The sequence below is a fragment of the Oncorhynchus gorbuscha genome, linkage group LG16 (genome assembly GCF_021184085.1).
Source record: "Oncorhynchus gorbuscha isolate QuinsamMale2020 ecotype Even-year linkage group LG16, OgorEven_v1.0, whole genome shotgun sequence".
Taxonomy (NCBI): domain Eukaryota; kingdom Metazoa; phylum Chordata; class Actinopteri; order Salmoniformes; family Salmonidae; genus Oncorhynchus; species Oncorhynchus gorbuscha.
In genome coordinates, this window is record NC_060188.1 from 71,581,453 (window position 1) to 71,600,991 (window position 19,539).

General features: G+C 40.5%; 1 protein-coding gene across 1 annotated transcript; it reads left to right on the top strand.

Moving 5' to 3' along the window:
• Positions 1–434: 434 nt before the first annotated feature.
• Positions 435–10,559, top strand: LOC123999127 (nuclear fragile X mental retardation-interacting protein 2-like). Its single transcript, XM_046304569.1, has 4 exons — positions 435–563; positions 2,012–3,679; positions 4,891–4,923; positions 5,083–10,559. Exons 2-4 carry the CDS (start codon positions 2,176–2,178, stop codon positions 5,133–5,135), a joined length of 1,590 nt encoding a protein of 529 aa, XP_046160525.1. The 5' UTR covers positions 435–563; positions 2,012–2,175; the 3' UTR covers positions 5,136–10,559.
• Positions 10,560–19,539: the final 8,980 nt, after the last annotated feature.

The window sequence follows — 19,539 nt, forward strand, 5'->3', positions numbered from 1 at the left end:
TGACGTTCACAGAGGCCTCGAATAGCTTCCGTTTGTCAGTCGCGTTTATTGGAAAGGAGACTGTGGGAAGATCTTAATTTGAATTCTCCTCGCGTCCTCTCTCCTTCTCAAAACCCATTGTATGAGAAAGCCAGAGGTACCGCCCCTCTGATCTTCTCCTCCAATGGGGTTTGAGAAGGAGACGAGGAGAAAGGACGCGAGGATTCACAATTGAGATGGTCCCTGTTTCTGCTTCACTTGCCCAGTGAGCTACGGCGCACATTGGTAGGACTGATATTCTATTCTAACACTTCAATGGAGGAACAGCCCAAAGATCGGGCACAAGATAGACGATATCACCACTATGGAGAAGAAAGGAATCATATTCAATACAAATCATCTCTAAAAAATGATCAGATCTACTTCCAGTACCAGGAAACGCAGACGAAGAAAACAGGTTGGGCCATCCGGAAAAGTTAGCCAGCTAATACAAATTACTTAACTAGCTAGATAGCCACATTATTACCGACGTCAATGTAGCGTGCTAGCTCGCAAGACAGTCATAGCAGGATGGTAGCGAGCTGGTAAATATCAATTTAACGTATTAGTTAGCTCTGACTAGAGTTGAGTATGGCTAGTTTAGGGATAGTTAAACGTCGCGTGACAGCTGGTGGTTTGACAGAGGGGATTGACCTTGTGCGCCGGTTTTTACCACCCATTTCTACATTTATGGTACTCTGACAATTCCCCTGTGTGACTAATTAGTCATTTTGTAGTTAAATAATTTTGTGACGTGAATACGTTGAGTTTACACCACAAAGTAAGGGCTAATTTGGTATGAATTCCGTGAAATATTTTGTTAACAAAAACAAGCCGGCTCCACTGGAATGTTCTGAATTGCCATTTCCTGTCGGCCATGTTAGAAAATGCAAGCGGGGAAGCTAACGAGCTAACTGGCTAATCCTAATAAAGAGAGAGAGCATAAAATACGTTTCAATGTTGTTTTGTTTACAAATTACCACTTGGCTACAGTCAGGGCTACAAAAGCAAGATGAGTAGTTACTTAACTTAATTTTGAGACATTCCAGTGATTTAAATAACTACTGGAGCTAGTGCCAGACATTTTAAACTTACGCAGCTGCGGCTTGGTCGGGCCTGTTGCGTCTAACTAGCCATGAAGCCACGCAAACATGTTAGCCTGGGTAGATGACCCGAAGAGTGTTAACACAGTTAGTTGTCTTTCTAGTTAGCTGATTGATGCATAGGATTTAGATTTTTAATAAACAATTCTGAAACTATTGCTTACCGATGTTTTAGCTACATGATTTGAAATGTAATTGCAGCATCGCCAGTTTATTTAGACTAGTTTAGACTTGATGGTATGCATGCAAAGAAAATTGTGCATACATTGAACCCTCGCTTCAGTTCAGATAAGGAAAATAAAACGCTTAACACAATTTGTTATTCTATAACATTATTTAAGATGTTTGTTAACTCGTATTGTAGACAGATATCTTAGGAGCAAGATGGCAAAACATTAATTTAGTTGAAAGCTTTGTTTTAGACGCTAGTGTGGTAAATACTGTTGAATTAGCTAGCAAAGTCAGGCTCAGTCACACTGACAACCACCTCCCTGTTACTAAAAGTCCTAGGACTGTAGGTAATGGCTATTTCTACATGCAGCACACGTTTTTCTGAAGTGACTTAAGTATGGTATCTGTTAACAAGTAGGCTACGGGACTACTATGTTCAAGGGAATCTGATCTGGGTACTGGCATGGTTGCTTGCTACCAGCTGACCTATTCAGTCTAAATTGCCATGATACAGCAGCGTCTTATAAAGGCCCCACCATGTTTCCTGCAAAAGGAGCTTCGAGGTTGCATAGGTCTTGTAAACAGATTAGGGCTGTTAGTCCCTTTTGATATAGAGAGGTGGTAGGGAATTATGGAATTTCCTTGGACTTATGTTTGTGTGTCTGTTCACATGTTATTCTATCACTGGCAGTGCAATTTTCTTTTGTTTCCATTTACAGGCAATGGGAAAATAAACACCAGTGACGTGGAGGGGGAGAAGATACTGTCTGCAAATTTTTTTTTTTGTATCCCTCGTCCCACCAACAGCAATGGTAACAGACATTTGATAAACACTAATGTAAAACAGAAGTCAACACGGAAGGTTTATACCACTCTTTCAAAAATGGACAGCAAAGAAGGTTTTGATCACAAGAAGAATATGGACAGCGACAAGAACTTGGATTTCACTAATGATTATGAGGGAAAGCTGTTGGACAAGGATTCTGCATTGCTTCTGAATGGGGTGGTAAACTCTGCTCATATTACCAATGGTTACTCCAGCAAGTCACCCCCTGACAACGATTGCAGTGGCTCAGAAAGTGGATATACTACTCCTAAGAAACGCAAGGCCAGACGCAACAGCATCAAGAACACAGAGCATGTGACAAGCGAAAAGGAGAGAGCTATGCAACAGGGTAATGCTACACAGGAGCCAGAAGCTTCTGGACTTGAACCAATGGAGAAAGCGGTGAACTTGAGACTTGTCCATAAAGCAGATCCCCAGACAGCAGTGAGGCAGATGGGGGCCCCAGAAGTGGCTATGGGTGAGTTGCAGAGGAAAAACTCAGACAGTAAAACTGCTGCAGTTGCCTTTGGTAAAAAGTTTGAGGATAGGCCCAAAGCCAAGCTCTCAACCTCTACAAAAGAGGACTCTTGGACTTTATTTAAGCCCCCTCCTGTATTTCCTGTGGACAACAGTAGAGCTAAAATAGTGCCCAAGATCAGTTATGCAAGTAAAGTTAAGGAGAACCTCAACAAAGCAGCCCAAGCTGGAGGAGAGATGCATCCTCCTCAGGTGCCTGATCGATTATCACAGGTCCCCATGTCTGCTATGAAAACCATCACCTCAGCTAGCGTTACTAATGGTCCTGTTTCTGGAGATGGAAATTGTTATCCCTCTGTTGGTACCTTCTTCACTCCTGCTGCTAGTAGTATTCCACCAGCCCCCTCTCTCCCATGCGGGGAGAACGTAGCATCCTTTTTGGACAATGACTGTAGTTCTTCAACCAACCTTACAGCAGATCTGAGAAAGTGTACTCTTTTTGTTTACCCTCTAAACCCTTTAAATATGCAACCTGTGCTCCCGAGTGCTCGCCAAGTGGACACCCCGGCTGCTCAGACAAATCAGAAAGCCTTGGGGGACATCTTTCAGAATCAGTGGGGCCTGTCCTTCATCAATGAGCCAAATGTGGGGCCAGAAGGTGGAAGCAGGCCGGTAGCTGCTGTGGAGGGAAAGGCTACGGTTGTCACATTTCAAGGGGAGCCATGCCCTGCTGTTGCAGCTGAGGCAGGCCTTGACGCTAGCCTATCAATCCCAGAGCCTTTCCTTCTCACTTTGGCTCAAGACTCAGAGAAAAGGACTAGTGCCCCAGCTTGCCCCCCTGCTACAATAAAGGGTGAGGATGGGGCAAAGGCTCAGCTGTCTGGACTGGATGAGACAAAGGTTGAGGCGAAGGGTCTAGGTGCAGTTGTGGCCTCTGGTAAAGACATTAGTGATGAGCCTGCACAGGCCCCCCTGACCAACCTGGTGTTGGGTCCATCTAAAGAGCAGACTCACTCTAAGAGCCTGGACAGAGGTAGCTGTGGGTTGTTTGATCTGAAAGCTGCTGTTACTTATCACACTAAAGGTAAGTCCTCTTGCTCTGCTGTGTCATTTCTATAAACACATGGTAGTACCAGTGCTTGACTTGGGAAGAAAGCAGTGCAGGTCCATTAGACCATGTTCACAAATGTACATTGCTATAGCTATATCTGATTATTCACTGTTAATGGTTCATACACATTTTGACTCGTGGAATTTCATGACTTCTAACCAAATTTCCATGACCAATAATTAGTGGTGTCTCCTACATGAAAAAGTCTGCATAAATGTGGTATTGACACTAGAAGGCTGCTGGTCTGTTTTCTATATGAGCAGCTGATGTTTAGGCTACAATGTGGTGTTTTAGAGCCGGGCTTGAACAAAAGCCTGCACACCCAGTAGCTCTCCTATAGGATGGTTGGCCACCTTTATAAGGTTAAATATATATGCACGGCATAGAAGTTGTTTGTCATTTAGGCTATTAGAATATTTTTTTAATGTCGGAATTACATGGCTAGCCTACTGTTTCAATAGAGGAATCCCAGCTTTCCAATAATGGTATCAGATTTATTTCTCAACCGTGCTGGTGGAAAAGGCATCAACATTAATGCTTATAGCTAAATGGTTAAGTAGCGAGAGAGCTTTTAGTATGACTAGTTATGTTTTGAATTGGCTATATAGTTAGTCTATCATTATTTTATAGGCTACCTCTGGCACACACGCAAATGATGCACAGCACAGAGACACGCTGAAGGTTAGGCCTAATTCTGATCTTGGCTGATAGATTGATAATATACTGTATTTAGAAAAACACAATATTTCCCTTATTTGACAACTTGGAAAAGCGCATTCAGGCATGGCGCATTCTCAATCTGCGCATTCTCAAACTCAGTCTACTGGTACGCATATACCGGATTCACAGACTAGTGGCAAATAAACCTGAACAAAGTGGAATCCGGATATGAATGCCCACTCTCCATTGCTATTCAATTCATGTCCCACCTTCATTCCGCTTTGATCAACCTTTTTTTGACGTTGTGTGTGAATCCGGGCTGGCGATAGGCAACTTTGTTTCATAGAGGAGCCGGTATGCAGTTCTCAAATAATTGGAGGTGCCGGTACAGCACTTCAGACAGCTCTGGCCCATGTCGAGCACTGGTTATTACACATTGGTAGCTTTAACCTACTATTTCACTTGCACCAAAAAATATATTATGCACCTGGAGGTATTAATCAATCTTTGTTTTTTCTATACAGAAATGGAATATGTTTTCAATTTGCAAAAACAAGGTAAAGGTCTCTTCTGTATAGTGTTTTCAAAGTTGTGAAATTGGGTTTTCCATTTGATGTTCAAACGGTATACAGCTGAAGTTTGAATAATATACATTATGAATTGCTAACTACGTTCCACAGGGCCTAGACACTGAAACATTTCTGTCCTTCCCCCAGATCCAAAAAGAGTAGTCTTCTATGACAAGACCAAGGATGGACCTGATCAGTGAGGTAGTGAATGTCTGTCAACACTAACCTCCTCCCTACCTGGGTGCTGCAGTTATCTTTTTTGGCGGTTATAATCCCTTTGGAAAAACAAAATCGAGACAACTGTGATATTGGGACTGATGGATGAGTGTCCTGTGACAGACTTTCATTGGAAATATAGAATGGCATAATGGAGACACATTTTTTGCCGGGGGGTTGGGGGCATCGCCGCAGAGGAGAGGAAGACGAGGGGAAGGGTAATGTGAGGACATATAAATCCAAGTATTGGAATTAATTTGAGCACAGAAGCTTCTGCTGACGCTCTGGACTACACAGACGCAAACACTTGAAAAAGATGCTGGGTGCCTCAGACTCCCATGTGAACGGACACTTGTGACACTTTCTGCTGTGTTAGACATTGGTCTCATAGCGCCTTCCTCTGGGTGTTGAGGAGAAATAAGATGAAGGCCCAAACTGCACCTCCCAAGCCTTTATCCTGTTGCCCATTGAACTATATGGCGAGTATTGGTCTTACAGTAAGATGCCTCAATCATTTTATGTCCTCATGCATTCAAATTATTCCAATATATGTAGATCTGTGCTATGATTTATACATACACATCAGTATATGTGCAAATTTGAATTCATTTTGAAATAAAATGAACTATAAGCTCAGATAAGAATGCCTTGAAACTGAAAGATTACGAGAAGACTGTTAGGCTGCAGGTTAAATGATAAATACATTTGAGGGAAAGCATTTGTCTTAATTACTTTAGTGAAATAACTATGCCCAGCAATGAACTGACTGCTGGGTATCTCTTGACACCTATTTTGTTTTGTATGGTTTAGCGATTTCAGATGTGATCTACAGTAGGAACAAACTCCCAGAGCACAGATGGGTTCATTCTAATCTTGTGGTTCGATTCTCACTTTTTGGTAGGCATGCTAATCAGTTGAAAAAATAGTTTTATTATATAATTGTCTTCATCTGAGTTTGCTTTTATGTTTATTATTTTGACTCTTCTTAAGCCCTTGCAGTTGTCAGTCCACATACTGAATTAATTTCAAATTAAGATGGATGTAGGCTGTTCCTTAATTTGTACCTTCTCTTGAGCTATTCACCTGATTGTGGGAGTTTTATGAAAGATGAGAAGTGACTTATTGTAGCACAAGGGCTATGTATGTGATTTTTTTTTGGGGGGGGGGGGGGGTTGGTGTATTTGATCCGTAAGAGGCTCAAGATGTCAGTAATTCATTAGACCCTCCTAGGCTATATTTGCTGATACTACATAGAGAAATGGCTCATTTCCTTATTTTCTTGCTCAAGCGATTTGCTTTTCATTTGCTAGCCAATTTATTCAGCCTAGGATACTTTGTGCTTTTTCAGCTTTTGGTCTTTTAATCTCTCTCTAGTTATGACAATGTATTTCTTGCACAGAGTATTGGTGTGGATGAGACTTGAAAAGTCACAGTTTAATATAACCAAGAAAATATGACAGAACCATCGCAATACTAATTATTTCATGTCGCAGACCAGCCACTTTGTTATACTGTTTGTAGAGATGTGGTGATAATTTCATAATACATTTTCATCCAGTCAGTGTCTTTGATCAAAGTGGTTGTGTCAAGAGGCCTATACATGGCAAGGCAGGCCACATTTGGTAATACAATGAGTGGACAGCCACAATGTCATTGGAACTACCATCTCCTTTTTTTGGGGGGGCGGCTAAGGGAGGAAGTGTCTTAGCTTATTTTCTCTAGCATAAGTGATTTGGTTGTGTGGATTAATAGCACTTTATGTAACACTTTTAAAAAATATATATTTTAATTACTACAGATACACGTACTATATGAAATACTAACTTCTTTTAAGAATGGCTTTGGACTGTTGTTCTTTTTAAGACAAATAAATGAATAAATACCGAAATACAAAATGTCACTCAGGTAGTATTGGTAAAGCCATGACAGTTGGATAATATTGTGTTCTGCCAAATGGTTCAAAACAAGATCCTCGTATTGTGCTCAAATATGAATTGGAGTGATATTTAATAATGAACGACAGAGCTGTGATTTAAAATACCAAAACATTTTGCTTGCAGAAAACACTGACATGGCTTGCAATCAGCTGTCATAGATATGTAGGCTTCGAACCTTTTAAGTTATCTGTTCAGGCAATTTCACTTTAAGCACACTGATTTCCACCGGATTCCACCTGTAATAGGACAGTGTGATCTTACTGTCCCTGAATTTATTTATTTGTGATTTTTTTTAAATATTTTTTTTTACCTCTTCATTCATGGGCTGAAGCATTTCTGAGTGTACCTACTGCTTAATCACAGTCCAGGTTATATGCAAAGGCAGGAATCAATGCCTGAGATTCCTTGTCCAGCCCTCTCTTGGGGTTCCTGGTAACTTCTTGGCTTATTCTTGCAGACAAAGGGAACTACAAGATGGTCAGACACACCCCTGTTGTGTACAAAACTGTGTACAAAACTGTGTCTCGCACACTAAGTTACTTCACTGTGGAATTCTGAGCAAAGGATAGACCTCTGGGACGTGGTATCTAAAACCTTTTGTTTTGCTTCCATTCTATGCCGTGTGTATTATCAGATTAGATCAGCTTCAATCAAGAGCACAAAATATCTTATTTTGCTAATGCTGCACAACAGCGAAAATATCACTTATTTTGACTTGATTGGCAGCGGAAATTTTTTGTGCGATGGACAACCCAGTTTGCAATGGTGGACAATAGCGGCAAAAAGTGTTTTTGGATTTTTGTGCTTTAATTGTTTATGCACAGTTGATGTAACTTTACTGGGTTCCCTAAATATTGGAATATGAAACACCAGAACATACCATGAGGTAAAAAAGCCAAAACAAGCTGTCTTTTTCATAACTCTAACCCTTTTTTTACATTTGATCCTGAGTGGAAGAACAAGAAGCCCTATGCTTCTTTGTAAAACAGGGGGGGGGCAAGTCTCTTGCGTGGGTGTGTAGAAGTGTGCTAACAGTCCAAAGTACTTCATCTGTTCATTTGTTTTTGACTCCGACATGTCCCCTAATGTTGAATTTGATTCTTAAAGCCCCTGTGCAGTCAAATGTAATTTCCCGTGTTTTATATATTTCCACACTGAGGTTGTAATAATATTGTGAAAATGACCAGAAATTTCAGCCTGTGTTGGTGGGATGGAGTTTTGGCCTGCCTGGTGACATCACTACGCGGTAAATTAGCTAATAGACCAATAAGAGTTCCAAACCTCTCTGCCAGTAACAGCTTGGCAAGTTTTCAGTTTTCCCACTCAGGCCACTCCCAGACAGTCCTAGCAATTATTTTGTTGAGAAATTGTTCTTTGCTAAGCTTTTTTCCCCAATTAAATCAGTCAAAAAGAATCACACTAAGGTACCTATTGTTCCCAGAAATGATTTGATATTTAGGTAACAGCTGCATTGGACCTTTTTTAGAGGGATCAGTGATCTCCAGGGAAATATTGCAAAAGTCTTCAAGCACTTAAGCAAAATGGGTGTTTTTTATTTTTCTTATACATGCATTTCAGAAAAACATATAGCTATATTACTTAACGATAGTGTTGTAGCCTGTAAACCAAAAACCGGTTCTTAATGGAGATTGTTTAATGAGCACTCTGCTGGGCAAGTGAGCGAGTTGGTGTGATGAAAGAAAAGCATGAAAGTGATGATTCTCTGTATTTTCAACCCCCTTAGGAGGTGCAAGCACCTCAAGGATACTCACACAGGCCTCTGAGTTCTGAATGATTGGTTAGGCCACTTTGCCTAGCTGTTTGGTGTGTGTGAAAGTGAGTTCTTCCAATTATATGCAAGTGTCCCTTTTTTTTTCAAGACCTCATGTTCAGGGTGCCTGTGTGAAAAGTATGCTTTTACAATAATTTTAAGAATATTTTTGTGTGTTTTGAAAATTGTTACTAAAAGTGATGTGCCATTTTCTTTGTCCAATATTTCTTTCTACAACATTTTGCAATGCTGTTGAACATTTCTTACAGCTTCCTTTCACTGACATGGAAGAAGCTGAAAGCAATGTGCGTTTTAGCTGTTTTGAATGAATTTCACAGCTCTCAATCATATGACCTGCAAATAATTGTTCAGTGGGCTTGCGTTTGAATAAACTGCTTGCTGGTATATTCTAGTCAGTCCGTTGTTATGGTCTGAAGTAGAGCAACGTTGACTTTTACTTGATCTAACACGTGTTTAATAAGCTGTTTTTATTTTTGAATTTTCACTTTTTATTTGTAGTTGCACAACCCGAGCGAAACTACTTTGCTTCAAAGGAAAATGGGGAGAATTAGGGTAAGGTGTCTCATTTGATCATAACACGTACCTACTTTTTTAAAGACCATTTACGTTACTGTATATTGAAGCTGAATTCTCAATTTTATATAAAGCCCCAATGATCAGATCCTTGTGGCTGAAAACAATGTTAAGCCTACTCCTTGCTTAGTTTAGCTATTTTTCAGAGTACACATGATTTATGTTCAATGCATTTCCTCAAATAGTAATGGTGGCGATGTGAGCACTGAACACCAAGTGTTCCTGATAAGAATTTCTCTCTGATGTTCATCATGTGTTAAAGGGGAGCGACGTAAAGTAGATGTACTGTTTGATAACCATCTTATTTCAAGTTTGCCAAAGGTACAGTACACAACTCAAATATTCAGCTACTGTATGGTCCATGCACTTAGATTGGAAAGACTTTGATGGTTTAAGCCTAAGCCACCTGTTGTCTGAGCCAGTTTGGGTGGGACCACAGCAGCTGAATGCCATTGTGGGAGTCTGTCCCCCCCCCCCCCCCCCCCCCAACCCATAAATAGAAATAATAACAAATACCAAAAGTGCTGCTTCTTCCAGTTATCGATTGTCTGTAATGGGAAATGCTGGACTTAGTGTTTTGTTCTCCATTTTCGTCCCGTCTCCCACTTCTTGCTGTCCATGCCTGCTGTTAAAACGTTTTTATATGGGGGGAGTTGGCGGGCGCACGCACGTTTACTCTCTTTGGCTCCTGAGATATTTGTAGACACACATCACCATGTTAACGACAAGGAAGAAGTGTTATTTCTGGGGCTCCACAGTCCTACTGCTTCTTTTGAAAGGTGGTGTGGTCATACGGAATATGTGTCTGAAGATTACAGCTGTGTGGTGCCAAGTCCATCTCTGTACCAGTTCTCACTGTCATATCTTGTTGTGCCTGTTGATGAGTTATCAATCTGCTCCAAGTAAATTGACCCCTCAGAATTTGAGGCAACAGCAGAAAGTGTATTTTATAATTTGACATTTAAGTGTTAATGTGACATCTGAAAAGGTTTAACAAATGCATCACATTATGAGTACCTAAATGTATTTTTTTTATTTTTAAAGCATGATAATGTCCCTTAAATTCCAAACCAATGTAATAAATTAAAGAAATTCAGTGTTCACAATTTCAGTTTCCATTAGTGTTCCATTTCAGTTTTAAAGTTGTTTTCTTCTCCCTCACCCTAACATTTTCAATTGAAATGTCATTGCATGGAAATAAAGGATTTCACAGTAGGTCTGGGACAAGACTTGGAAAATTGAAGAAGTGTGCCTGATTCCACAGGAGTCTGCTGAGGGGAGGATGGCTCATAATAATGGCTGGACCAGAAACAATGTATTTGAGTTCGATACCATTCCATTTACTCCGTTCCAGCCATTACCATGACCCTGTCCTCACCAATTAAGGTGCCACCAACCTGTGCCTGAAACGACAATAGAGCCCCACAGTAGTGTCATAATACCCATAAACTCTAGTGGTGTTTCCACCATTCATTTTTCCACCATTCATTTTTACCTCAAGGTTTTTTAGAAACCCTTAAAATAAAGGGCTGTCTTTCTCATCGGCTTACCTGGCGTAAATCTCTCCCAGACAAGGTGACGTACCAGTATATTTGGCTCTATTTACTCTGATTTTAAAATGCTAATTACCATCTAAGTAGACATGCAAGACTACAAATCCCTGCAAGCTCCTGCACGTCATCTCTAGCTGACACCTTTGTTAACAGGCATTGTGTCGATTTAAAACTTGCACAAGACCGTTCACAGAATTGTCCATTTAAAGAAATGTAGCCAATTTATTCATTACTACATTTAACATAGTTAATCCTGAGATTCGGCAGGTGCCCATTCCAACCCTCAGACAATTTACAAACGAAGCATTTGTGTTTAGTGGGTCCGCCAGATCAGAAGCAGTAGAGATATTCAAGGATGCTCTCTTGATAAGTGTGTGAATTGGACCATTTTTTTTCTGTCCTGCTCAGCATTCAAAATGTAACTTTTGGGTGTTTGGGAAAATGTATGGAGTAAGAAGTATATTTTATTTAGGAATGTAGGGAGCCAAAATATAAATAGTAAAGGACAGAGACCCCCAAAAAACTGCTTAGTAGTACTTTATAAAGTATTTTTACTGAGGTACTTTACACCAATGGAAACCCTGTGGGCAAATGAGGAACAGCAAGTACCCAAAGAAGAGGCAATATTAGGTTACCCATTCATAAAAATTTGAGGCTACTTTAGACAGCAGAAAAACATTCATTTGTCTGTCTGAAAATAAACATGAGTGGTAAAAGTGCTGTCCCAGTTACCCTGCCAACACCCCCATCTCCTGGTGGTCCTGAAACACTGCAGTATAGCTATTCATATTGTGGCAAGCAGCACTTCTTGGGATTGGGTTTGCTATTAGCTAGAATGAAGCTGTGTTAAACTGATGGTTGTGTGTCTGTCTTTGTTTCTGTGTGTCTGGACTTTCTGCTTCTCTCAGGTCTCAGGTGCTGAGTAGCAGATCTAAATTGTTTTCTGATCTAGTTTGACTGATCTGCCTTGCTCAGTGGCGTCCATCTGCAAAGCCCAGCTGGAGTGTAACGCACACGAAGAGAGTGGATTTGAACTAGAGGTCGACCGATTATGAATACCGATTATTGGAGGACCCAAAAAAAGCCGATACTGATTAATTGGACGATTAAAAAAATGTATTTGTAATAATGACAATTACAACAATATTGAATGAACACTTATTTGAACTTAATATAATACGTCAATAAAATACATTTAGCCTCAAATAAATAATGAAACATGTTCAATTTGGTTTAAATCATGCAAAAACAAAGTTTTGGAGAAGAAAGTAAAAGTGCCATAGGTGCCATGTAAGAAAGCTAACGCTTAAGTTCCTTGCTCAGAACATGAGAACATATGAAAGCTGGTGGTTCCTTTTAACATGACTCTTCAATATTCCGTGGTAAGAAGTTTTACGTTGTAGTTTTTATAGGACTATTTCTCTCTATACCATTTGTATTTCATTAACCTTTGACTATTGGATGTTCTTATAGGCACTTTAGTATTGCCAGTGTAACAGTATAGCTTCCGTCCCTCTCCTCGCTTGAACCAGGAACACAAAGACAACAGCCACCCTCGAAGCAGCGTTACCCATAGAGAACAAGGTGAACAACCACTACAAGTCCCAGAGCAAGTGACGTTTGATTCGCTGTTAGAGCGCACCTCGCTAACTAGCTAGCCATTTCACATTGGTTACACCAGCCTAATCTCGGGAGTTGATAGGCTTGAGGTCATAAACAGCTGCTGGCAAAATGCACGAAAGTGCTGTTTGAATGAATGCTTTCGAGCCTGCTGGTGCCTACCATCGCTCAGTCAGACTGCTCTATCAAATCATAGACTTAGTTATAACATGATAACACACAGAAATACGAGCCTTAGGTTATTAATATGACCGAATCCGGAAACTATCATCTCGAAAACAAGACCTGGATTCGTTCCGTATTTTATCTAACGGGTGGCATCCATAAATCTAAATATTCCTGTTACATTACACAGCCTTCAATGTTATGTCATAATTAAGTCAAATTTGGGCAAATTAGGCAGCCCAAACTGTTGCATATACACTGACTCTGCGTGCAATGAACGCAAGAGAAGTGACACAATTTCACCTGGTTAATATTGCCTGCTAACATGGATTTCTTTTAGCTAAATATGCAGGATTAAAAATATATACTTCTGTGTGTTGATTTTAAGAAAGGCATTGATGTTTATGGTTAGGTACACATTGGAGCAACAATACGCACCTCATTGATTATATGCAACACAGAATACTAGATAAAATAGTGATATCATCAACCATGTGTAGTTAACTAGTGATTATGATTGATTTATTGTTTTTATAAGATAAGTTTAATGCTAGCTAGCAACTTACCTTGGCTTACTGCATTCGCATAACAGGCAGTCTCCTCGTGGAGTGCAATGTAATCAGGTGGTTAGAGCGTTGGACTAGTTAACTGTAAGGTTGCAAGATTGAATCCCCCGAACTGACAAGGTAAAAATCTGTTGTTCTGCCCCTGAACGAGGCAGTTAACCCACCATTCCTAGGCCGTCATTGAAAATAAGACTTGCCTATTTAAATAAAGGTGTACATTTTATATATTTTTTTAATCGGCCAAATCGGTGTCCAAAAATACCAATTTCCGATTGTTGTGAAAACTTTAATCTGTTGACCTATAATTTGAACCTCCATTCCTGAAGCCAGAACATCAACCCACTTGTTCAATATTGCTCTTCTCTCGTTGTTTCATCCATTTCCTCTCCTATGCATCTGTTAACCTTAGTTTAGTGTTCTACTATTTATTTATGCATGTGTATTATATGTTTTTGTTAAGGTTCCCACATCTCTTATCGGATTAATCCTCTTCCAGGCTCACAGCCCCAACCAACAAGTATGGCTGTTAAAACAAAAAATCAGTGTAGACTTGATATTTATCTAAGAAGCAAAAGGCAATGTATGAATAAATCAGTACACACATCACTTTTCAATAGTGTATGAACTATGTACTGTGTGAATACTTTCCAGTAATAGCTGTGTTATTTTATATTAGTGCTGAAGTTTGATTTGGGAAAACGTTTGATTGTAATAATATCCTGCAGTTCTGGCTGCGCCTTGCTCTCCCTCTCCCATCCTTCCCTGTTCACTGCCACTGAACCTGCCTCAGCTGTTTTGCTTTTTTTTGCTTCCTCTCTGTCATGAGGTGTTTTTACCGACACAACTTGCTTGTTTAACCCATTGTGTTATACATGTACTCTTTACTGATCTCCCTTTTGTGCTTAGTGACAAAAGGTCTCAGAATATTGTTGTTGATTTCTGTCTGCAGGAAGTTAAAAATCAAAATCAAATCAAATTTTGACCTGCTATGTAAGGCTGCTGGAAAACGTGTGGCAACCATGCATTTTCCCCAGCACTTTTCAATTTTGATGCATTTATATGTTGATGGTGCATTTATATTTTTGTTCAGTATATAGGATTTGAGCTAAAAACATCTTAAAATATTATTTTTAGAAGTTCCAATGTTAGTCCCCACTACAACTACCCAATACTGTAACACTTCACAATAAGGTTCCATTTGTAAGGGGTTTATAAAAGGGTTATAATTGTTAATGATTATTTAATTATTTATAAATGCATTAAACCATTAATAAATGGTTATGTCATTGGTCAAAATAGTGCAATAACTGGTCAGTGTTTGCCAAGTAGTGAGCCAATATTTATCTCCAGTTATTAACAATTTATAAATGCACTTCCAAATGCTTATAATATTGAACCCTTATGGATCATCATGCAACCATATTTTCAAAACTTTGTTCTGGTCTTTTGTGGGAGTTAAATCTGCGATTAAGTGAATAGTTATTTTCTCACTTGTGGGTGTGATGCATTGGTGCACTGTCCCAGGACTTGGCACACCTTCTTGGCCCACCAGAACATTATTCCTCCTCCACCAAACTTTACAGTTTGCACTATGTATTCGGGCAGATAACCTTCTCCTGGCACCGCCAAAGCCAGATTTGTCTGTCGGACAGCCAGATGGTGAAGCGTGATTCATCACTCCAGAGAACACATTTTCACTGCTCCAGAGTCCAATTGCCGTGAGCTTTACACCACTCCAGCTGACGCTTGGCATTGAGTATGGTGAGCTTAGGCTTGTGTGCGGCTGCTTGGCCATGGAAACCCATTTCATAAAGCTCCCAACGAACAGTTATTGTGCAGAAGTTGCTTCCAGAGCCAGTTTGGAGCTTGGTAGGTAATGATGCAACCTAGTACAGACGATTTTTACGTGCTTCAGCACTTGGCGGGCCCGTTCTGTGAGTTTGTGTGGTATACCACTTTGCGGCTGAATCGTTGTTGCTCCTAGATGTTTGAACTTCACAATAACTGCACTTACAGTTGACCGGGGGCGGCTCTAGCAGGGCAGAAATGTGATGAACTGACTTGTTGGAAAGGTGGCATCCTGTGCCGGTGCCACTTTGAAAGTCACTAAGCTCTTCAGTAAGGCCACTCCACTGCCAATGTTTGAATATGGAGATTGAATGGCTGTGTGCTCGATTTTATTCACCTGTCATCAACGGGTATGGCTGAAATAGCCAAATTCACTAATTTGAAGGGGTGTGCATATATTGTGTATGTAGAGATATGGGATTAGAGCATGACAATGTTCTATTTCCCACGAGGCTTGGTGGTTATCGAGGGGAGTGTTGGAAAGAGAGGAACTGTTGTCATTTGCAATGGATGTAAAAAACAGACTTGGCTTTCTGTGTAATGAAAATAAAATGTGTCTCCTTGCATATGTAACAGACACAGTATTTGGGGAAACTGAACTAACCGAACGCGAGCATGCTGGGCAAATACAAAAACAATTATTTGACTGTAATCCTGGCTCAGTTGACATGCCGGTATGTGAAATCGAACAGCTGATCGAGTGGTCATGTGACCGAATGCTGCAGACAACGCATTTCCAGGTCACTATGGAGGAGTTTTGGTTCCTGACTTTACTTGGCTCATCGCACTCTAGCGACTCCTTGTGGTAGGCCGGGCGCCTACAGGCTGACTCAGTTGTCAGTTGAACGATGTTTCATCAGACACATTGGTACAGCTGGCTTTCGGGTTAAGCAAGCGGGTGTTGAGAAGCGCGGTTTGGCGGGTCATGTTTCACTCGACCTTCGCCTCTCCCAAGCCCGTTGGGGAGTTGCAACGACGAGGTGGTAAAAATTACAACAACTAGGTGAGTTGAGAATACAATTAGAAATACTGTTTGAATGTTTTGCAATTGACTGCCATAACTATTGACCCAATTAAAAAAATTAAACATTGGCTGTTAATTACATGTATTTTCTTTCACATGGTTGAGTCGTGAGAATTTTCAGATATCATAATGGGGTCGTAGGCCAAACATTTTTGGGAGCCCCTGTACTAAATGGAGTGTCTCGGGTTTTAAGTAAATGCTCTGAGATCTGGTTGTTAACATTGTAACCACTAGTGTGCTGATACGCTGTAAGAGCTTTTGTTCCCAAACCATTGCAGTGTAAGAATTGTAAAGGATTTGGCCATTTTTCAAATATGTGCAGACGGACAGAGTATATTGAAGAACGGTGTGTGGAAGAGGCTCACTGCAATCTTCCTCTGTTCTGCAGAAATACAATTAAATCAAAATAAGACCACTCCTGGTCACTCTGACAGACTCCACTTTTCCCAGTGCATACTTTACCATTTCCACACCTCAGGGCTCTCCCACATCTGCGTCCTTACTCAAACGCATCCCAACAAGAACTGATCATTCATACAAGTATGATCCATTCCAATTTTAGACAATTTGCTTTTTCTTACAGTTTTTGATACAACTGTTTATGGTGAAGACTAATGTCCATTCAGAACATTGGTCTTCACCAACTTTGCTCGACACTCTACTTGATTCGAACTGTTCGTCCACTTCCGCCATCTTTTGTAGCGTGAGATTGCATCTCAGCCACGCACATTAACAAACACACTGTGGTAAATTTTTAAAAATGGTGGAAGACCGACCCATCCAAGCAATACGCAGGGAGAGAGAAGTTGGGGAAGGTGCACGGAAGGGGAGATGGCGGAAGCAGGAGTGTCTTTTGGAGCTGAAAGCACATCGAGTACAGTTAGCAAGAAAGACGAGTGGACAACAGTGAAGTTCAACAATGGGACAAAAAGGGCTAAAATTGTTGTGGAAAACGAGTCTGATGAATCGTTGTTTGTTGGAGTAGGTTTTTTTGGAAAATGATATTTATTTGGGAAACTCTTTTGAAGTCAGGAGGATGGTGAAGAAGGTGTTGGGGAAAGTATCCAAGACTGGTATGGTGCTGATATCGTCTGTATCTATAGAGCAAAAGGAGCGTGCATTGTGGCTTGTGGAATTATCTACGCATGAAGTGAACAGCTTTGATTTTCAGAGCAGTGCACATTGATAATAAATATCTTAGGCAAAAAATTACAGGAGTAGTTAATGCACATTACTTAACCCGTCTGGGGAATGGGGAAAAGGAGCATCTTTTATCTGTATTACTGGTGTTTGATGAGTATTTACCACCCTATGTAAAGTCGGGATATATAAGGTATGTCGTAAGATCGTTCATGCAAAACATGATGGAATGTGTAAAAGTGTAAAAAGTTTGGCCATGTGTCAAGTGTTTGCAGACAGAAGGAATATGTTATTTAAGAGTCAATGTAAAATGTTGCAACTGTGGTGGGGGATCATATTTCTGAATTCCCTGAGTTCTCTGTTAGGGTGAAAGAGGTTGAGTTATCAATGTACAGCAAATCCTCTATGTGGAGGCGCTGAAGAGCGTTGAAGGGGAAAGAGGCCACAGTTGTGAAGAAGATATGGAGGTGGATGCACCACAACCAGTTCCAAATCTTATACGTCAATCAAGTGATCTGGATACTTATTGTAAAGAAGGTGAATTTTGTTGCATTTATAACCACAGTTATTAATTGTACTGCACAAGTGTCCAAGAATCTGGACATCATTATATGTGCAGCCGATACGTTTTTGGGCCTTAAAAGATTTAACAGCAGAAGCACTACAAGGTCTAATAATAATAATAATAATAATAATAATAAGGACTACTGTCGCCAGGAAATGTTCTGCCATCACAGGATCCTTCTGAGCCTGTGTAGGAAACAGAAAAGCAGGCAATTTTAGTTTAATTAACATTTTGTTACAGATAGTTTGTATGGATTTTTTATTTATTTTTACTCTGCATTTTTTCCTTTTTGGATCATTACTATCCACCTGTACATTAGGTGGCGGAATGTACAAATAATTGTTGCGAACTGTCACGCCCTGGTCGAAGTATAGTATGTTTGTCTTCATTTATTTGGTCAGGCCAGGGTGTGACATGGGTTTTTGTGGTGCGTTGTTGTCTTGGGGTTTTGTGGGGTGTCTAGCATAGTCTATGGCTGCCTGAGGCGGTTCTCAATCAGAGTTAGGTGATTATCGTTGTCTCTGATTGGGAACCATATTCAGGCAGCCATATTCTTTGAGTATTTCGTGGGTGATTGTTCCTGTCTTTGTGTTTGCACCAGATAGGGCTGTTTCGGTTTTCACATTTCATTATTTTGTAGTTTCTTCATGTGTAGTTTTTTCCTTCATTAAAATATCATGAATCATCATCACGCTGCATTTTGGTCCGACTCTCCTTCTCCACAAGAAAGCCGTAACACGAACACCATTAAACCAAAGAAGAAGACTCATCCAAACTGTCCCTGTTCATCCCCTGGCATATGCCTTTGAACCTGTTCGCCGTTGTTCCCTAGTAGTACCTTCAAGTCATTTTGAGCAAGATAATGTAGTTGTAGACAGATTACACTGCAGGCTGAACAATTGTGAGTAGTGCGCTTGTGGTACAACTGTACTACGATGCCCACAGTCACAGGACAACTACATTGTATTGTAATGACTTGGCTAGATCATAAATTAACAAAATGTCCAGACAAGAGGATTGCGTTTACGAATTCACGGTTTATTAACCATTTTTAACACATGCTATTGTTTGGTCATAGCCCATGCCAAATAAACCAAGGACAACAGTATCAAACAACGGTGACCCATCTCTTGTTAAGACCAGACATAAAGAGAGAGAACAATGGCTAAGCATGGTCTTACATTTGCGGTGCTGCACCCCCTGCCAAAACCTCCTCCACTCCACCAACCACAAGGATGCAGTGTTGCCAACTCCTCAGTAAGGAAAGTAGCTATTGGCTGTCCTAAAAGTAGCTAGAAGTCGCTAAATGACGCCATCGCCTTATTTGCATAATTGGCCATGTGCATGTAATTGTGATGGACGCTGTAGGAGAGAGGAATAACGTTGTGGGAGAGACAAAAAGTGAGTAAAAAACAACCTAAATATGTTTAGAACTACAAATGAGCAAGCCACAGAGAGTGGCACACACAGCGAATAAGAACCAGATATTTGAGCCCATATTCTTCCTTCGGCACTTAATGGACCCCATTGTCAATCCCAGTCAAAAGAGGCATTGTCAGTCCCTATCCCCAGGAGTTTCTCTTTTTTAAGACAACACTTCTCGAG